We start from the raw sequence: 6362 nt of genomic DNA, 5'->3' as shown, positions 1-6362 counted from the left end.
GTATAGGTCAAAATTCAATATATCAGTAGAAAGTTTCCATGTTGCTAGTTTAGGAAAGCCTTTTAAATTAAATAAATTAACATTTTTCTAAATTTTAAATAATTTATGGCAGCTTCAGTTTACATCAAAATAAACTCACATTATATTTCTTATCAATTTTCATCAGCCCCATCATCATTTCTTTTATCTTCATTTTCAGTCCATTCCCAATCTTTAAGATCATGATCTTCACCATCGATTTCTCTCTCAGTAGTAGGTTCAGTAGCATCTTCTTCATCTAATTCATCATTATATTCGTAATCATGAAGATCATGACTATATTCCTGAGCACTTTCTGAATTTGGATCTCTTTCAGTACTTAGTTCATCATCGAAGCTCATTTCTCTATCAGAAATAGGATTTATATCTTGGCTGTCTTGACTTTCTTGCCGATAATATTGATTTTCATCACCTGCTTCATCTTCATAATCATGAGATACATCAGCAGTTTCTTGTGAATTATAATTATGATATTGATAGTGCACATTATCTTCCTGTTCACTCCCACTAGTTACATTTTCTTCCTGATGCTGATCATCAATATTTTCTAACACTAAATAAAAAGAATTTTAAACAAGTACAGCATTTGTTTAAATTATGAATTGTTATTTACCTTCGACAGGCTTCTGATCATTTGACGATTTCATGATAATATTTTTTATAGCTTGCATAGGAGTGTCAAATAATAAAGTAACCACAATTGATGCAATTATCACAGCAACAAATTCTAAAACATTAAACTGCAACAAAATTATAATTAATATAAGAATCTATGTAATTAAAATAATAGAAATAGACTACAAAAGATTTCCAATTAGATTTTAAACTCAATTTTATGATGAACTGGATTACTTTAAAAAAAGAGGATCCAAACTTAAAATCAATCGTACCTACAACCTACTCATAATCAATTAGAGGTATTAAATTTTGATATGACACGTTTTTAGAGATTTATATTCATACAGATATATATAATATATATATATATATATATAATATATTACTAAATTATAAAATACTCACAGATTGCATAACATCAAAAACTGTCGATGATCGATAAGTACCCACATTATAGAAAAATATAATAAACTGTACTAAATATATTGCGTAGGAAATCCTGCTCAGCAGGATCAATGGTCTACTACACAGAAAACTATTTATTGATCCTAAAAAACACAATTCATATTTTTTTATTTCTATTATGAAACTTAATGTATTTTTTATACCTCCATTATTTGTATGACAAGCAAAAATTAGCCAACTTAATGCCAAGGCCCAGGCTACTGAAGATGATGCTGCAAATTGTGCAGCTTCTTCTACATTATACTGGTAATCTCTTTTAGCTAAATGTGCTGGTGCATTAAAAGTCCAACCGAAAAAATATAAAGCACCCAGCCATCCTAATGCTACTATCACCTATTAAATAAATAAGTAAATGAAATATTAACTAATAAATTAAAGGGCATTCTAGAATAGTGAGGAAAAAGTTATGGCAAGGCCATATTATGAACAACTTTCCATACTAAATATTGAAGAAGCCGTGTGATTAGTGTGCAGTCAGGCGTTTTACTCAGGTTGTCAGATAGAAAACCTAACCTAGAAACCGCTCAAATGTCAAAAAAAAAACTATCTTAGATAACAGGGTGTTTCTGACACAGCTTCATAACATACGCGTGACGTTGCAGTTTATGTATAAAACGCCCGAATGCACAGCACATACATGACATTTGACAGCATTCAGTAGCATAATGTACGGAAATTGTAGCTTAACATGGCCTTGCCATAACATTTTTCTGTTATGCGGCAGAATCAGTCCCTTAATATGAACTACATGCTTAATGATTTATCCATATAACACGATTTTTTCATTAATATTTAAGATATGTAATTTTTAATTACCTTAGGAAGACGGACATTTTTTTCAGTATTCTTCAACATCACTCCAAGTCCAACACCAGTAAGATACGGAGTAGCTCTATGCAAAGCAATTGCATACGTAAGATTGGCAGTTCTTATTAATTGTGAAAGTCTACAATCGTTTAAATTAGAATTACCTATGATTGTATTTTATGACATCTACAATTTGTCTTTTAACTTACGATATTCCATGGAAAATCACTAATGACAATCGATGGTTGAGTGTAGAAAAATATCTCAAACCAACAGACAAGGAATGAAATCCACCAAGTAATGCAAGACCCCACATTGGTGCCTTATATAAAAACCATACTAAAATTGGTGCAAGAATTGTAAGCTGCATGTCCAGAGCAAGCTGATGGGTATGGGTCGCACACTGGATAAAAATAAATTAAAATTAGAGACAAATCATTAGTTGAATATTATTATTAGCGACCTACCATTTCCTCGAAAGGATAGAAGTTCTGTATATATAACAAATTTTTCCATAAATTATCCTGGCACAATCGTGCATTTGCACTGACAACATTTGACCACTGAGGCCCGCCTCCTATGTGGTCCCAAATATAGGCATAAAATAGTACTACAGCTGCCAAAGCAGGAGTGAGTCTACACTAGATAAATATTCCTTTAATTTATTGCAAATTAAAATAAAATACTTTGTATCAATATTATAATTACCGTATATATCGAGTGATAAGTCTTTTAAACCATGAAATTTCACCTTTACTCATCATATCCTTGCTCATATTGTACGCAGACAAAACGCCACTCAATAATAAAAATGTATCTGTATATATCAAAGATACTCTCAGAAAAACACTCCATTGAGAGTTTGCAAGCTGCATAAAATATTTATGAGTTGATTATAAAATTATCTGATATAATTCTGTGTACCTCAGTTAGGAATGTCCTGTGTTGAGAAAGGAATCCTAGCAATTGGCAAAAGTTTATGAGCACAGTATAAATTAAGGTGGTTACAGCTCTGATACCATGAATGCATTGAATGTCATCACTTGTTTGCTCATTTTTCAGTAATTCCTCACATGATCGTTTTATAGAAAATGACATAAGTATTTTGTGACAAAAGCCTGAAATATTTAATTTTTATTATGCACAAAGTTAACAGAAATCTTGTTTTGTATAAATATGCCATCAAAAGCCACTCACTATACCATCTTTGTTTTGATGTTGTCTCCTTATATTCAGCAACATCTTCATGTTGTTCTTTGGTATCAGCAACATCTGTCCAGGATTGCCAGCAATCCTTAAGAGTCGCCAAGCATGCAAGTCCAAAGATAAATATATAAAATCCACTGAAATTAATATAATAATTATTATAAACCATATGGACAAATAACTAAATATTCTTACAATTAGAATTTCGAATGTGAGTAAAGAACATATGTGAGTCGTTACATTTTTACCAGCAAAAGAATATGAAGGTGTATTTCCAGGCGCAAATTTCTAATATTACAGATAGTACTTTTTATTTTATGTGAAATTTATATGACTTATTCATATATTTGTTACGTTCAAAAAATATTTAGAACTAGGTGTAAGTGGCATTGTACCTTTTCAACTTCCCGTAGGGTAAGTTATAGTAATGGGCTTAAATTTTTTGCATATCTTCACGTTTTAGAGATTTCTGAACATTTTGGCATACTTAAAAAAAATGATGTGTGTGTGTGCGTGTGTGTATGCATGTGAGGATACATTTTTTCGTCGACGTTTTCAGGAGTACCGCTCAACCGATTAGAATGGATAAAAAAATATTTTATTCCTATGATAGAGAGATGTACTGAATAGTTTTTGGCCAAGACAGGTCTAGCCGTTCTGGTGGTACAAACCAAAGAGTGCAAAAAATAGAAATCAAGTTTTTGAGAGAACTAAGCATCCGATTTGAATGATCCAAAAAGTATTCAATTTGTAATTATGAGGAGAAGTGGTGATTAGATTTTGGCAAAGGCAGGTGTTATCGTTTCGGAGATACGAAGCTAAATATGCAAAAAATGACAGTTTCTGAGAATATCAAGCATCCGATTTAAATGATTCAGAAAACTTTCTGCTTGTGTGACAAAACGATTGTTTTTGGAGAAATTTTTTTTTAAATTCTTTTTTTCTTATTTTTCAAAAAATATTTTTTTTATTGAATTTTATTACTCGAATATTTCATTATAGTACGGAAAGTTCTAGCAATTTGCTTCAAGTCACGATTTTCTGGGTATAACAAGGGCATCTCTTCATTTCCATCGAAAATTTGATAAATAATAATCATATAAAATATCAGATAAAATCATATATTTGGTCATAAAAGCAAAGGAATAAAAACTAGACTTCCAACGAGCCTCTAATACCAATTAATTGCTTTTATTAATATTATTTTTTGTTCTTGTTATTTAGAATTTTTGTAATCATAAACTTGACCAGACCACAAAATATTTTGTAAATATTTCAAAATTTATGTTCTGGTTTGTATATTTCCTGTGACAAACTATCAAATAATTTTACTAGAAACTTACAGAGTGGCTAAGGTTCGGGAGAATGCCTCCACCATTCTACAGTTTTTGGTTTTGTAGCACATATCATCTTTGACATCCAATGATATTTTTAATCCTGTCGTCATATTATATGGTGAAATGGCATCAAGAAGAATATCTTCTGCATCTTGAGCGGTGCAAGCACTCGGAAGGCAAATTGCCCAATTGATTGTGGTGAATTTTGGGATGAAGTGGCCAGTCTGGAATAAAATAATAACATTCATATACTATATTAAATAAATTTTTTGAACAAGTACTAAGAAAATATATTTCAAATTATAAGTTATCAGCTGCTATGTTGTTGAAAAATTTGTTCTCTTTTCCATGATCAGCTTCTTAACATAATTTAATATTGAACCAGCAAGGTTAAAAATTGTATCACAATAATAAAAGTCAATGATAGTGAAAGTTAATATAGGTATTATTTCAGTAAGTTCATATTATCATCTAATTTAGTAGTAACTCTGCACATTTTATATATTTTTCAATAAAAAGTGAAGTTATTTTTTGGCGATTTTTGTACAAACCTTGTGGCTTTATTTTGTTCCACATGTAATTCTTATTAAATAAGTTATGTTTAAGAATTCCATTCACATTGTTCTCGCAAATTAGTAAAAATCAAAGGAGTACGTGAGCTGAAGCCAACAGATGACCAAATCTGTTAAATGTATCGTCAAACATAAATCAAGGTCGGGCAAATAATTTGCAACACGTTGCGCCGGCAATGAAAAATTTCGACAAAATAGTTAAGTTGAATCAAAATATATTTATATAAATTATTACTTCAGTTCAATTCCATATTCAATACAATTAACAGGTAAAAATCTGTCAACTTTGATACCATGAACAGTCACATGCATATTAGTCAGATTTTTCACTTATAATGTATATCTACGGATTTTTGAAACCAAGTCAAACCTATTTATTTACTATCACTAAATGATGAACTAGGTTTTTTATTAATTTGCCATAAAAATGTAAAATAAAAAATATTTTACATATTAGTTAGAAATTAATAGGACTAGAAGGGAACAACGACGTCAATTAAAAAAATATTTTTGGTAAACTACGATAACTGATTATCCACATTTTTCTTGATGACTACTTTATGTTTAAATTTAGTAATTTTCCTCTGTGATAGAGAATAAAAGTGCTTTTAGTGTTATACTATTAATTATCATAACTTGACATAATAGAATTTTGTTTGAACAAATCTTAAACAAATCCAGCAGATGCAATGTAATAAGTTTGAAAGATTTTAGCATTGAGATTATCTAGTAAAAGTAGGTGCAATAGATTACTCAAGCGTTAAAACGCAAACAAAACATCATGGACTGAAATAATCTCTATTTTAAAGATATTTATAAAAATATCATGGTATTTGAAATTGATATTTTCGAAGAAATCAAGATTTTATTTGTTTTGGAATGGTTTATTAGCAAAATTATTAATTGTCATTAATTTAAAGATAGACTAAATTAGAATGTTTTTGTATAGAAATGTAAACTATATTAAATATTTTTAGAAAATATTAATTAAAACTGATATATATATATATATATATATATATATATATATATTTTTATTAGGGTGGTCTTTAACAAGGACATTTTTGAATTTCTATGCTCCTAAGAGCGCAAATGCTTCCAAATGAATAAAAAATTAATCTCTAACAGTATCAGCTCTTAATATTAACATTTAGATAGAGCGCACGCCAATTGGAAGTTTTTTTATATTTGTTATTAACATACGTCATTAAGTAAATTCTAGCGCTATCTGTACGTGAACTCAAATATTATGACACATAAGAATATTTATAAACCACTTAACCTCTAATTAAATCCAAGTGGGCTGTTCTATCACATT

General features: G+C 29.6%; 1 protein-coding gene across 1 annotated transcript in view; it reads right to left on the bottom strand.

The window, feature by feature from the left end:
- Nucleotides 1-113: 113 nt before the first annotated feature.
- The window catches only part of LOC113370957 (nose resistant to fluoxetine protein 6-like), a 28765-nt gene continuing 22516 nt past the window's right edge, over nt 114-6362 (bottom strand). The window contains exons 4-14 of the mRNA XM_026611623.1: nt 4479-4696; nt 3127-3272; nt 2854-3047; nt 2638-2798; nt 2397-2565; nt 2139-2332; nt 1939-2068; nt 1266-1455; nt 1063-1205; nt 653-779; nt 114-592 (exon numbers count right to left, since the gene is read on the bottom strand). Of these exons, the coding sequence (XP_026467408.1) occupies nt 153-592; nt 653-779; nt 1063-1205; nt 1266-1455; nt 1939-2068; nt 2139-2332; nt 2397-2565; nt 2638-2798; nt 2854-3047; nt 3127-3272; nt 4479-4696 (2112 nt within the window). The 3' untranslated portion in view covers nt 114-152. The remainder of the gene's footprint in view (nt 593-652; nt 780-1062; nt 1206-1265; nt 1456-1938; nt 2069-2138; nt 2333-2396; nt 2566-2637; nt 2799-2853; nt 3048-3126; nt 3273-4478; nt 4697-6362) is intronic.

Source organism: Ctenocephalides felis, unplaced genomic scaffold (genome assembly GCF_003426905.1).
Source record: "Ctenocephalides felis isolate EL2017-DRISC unplaced genomic scaffold, ASM342690v1 CF-g0.4_SCAFFOLD_01492, whole genome shotgun sequence".
Taxonomy (NCBI): domain Eukaryota; kingdom Metazoa; phylum Arthropoda; class Insecta; order Siphonaptera; family Pulicidae; genus Ctenocephalides; species Ctenocephalides felis.
Note: the sequence above shows the minus strand (reverse complement) of the source record. Positions and strands in the feature narration are given on the sequence as shown.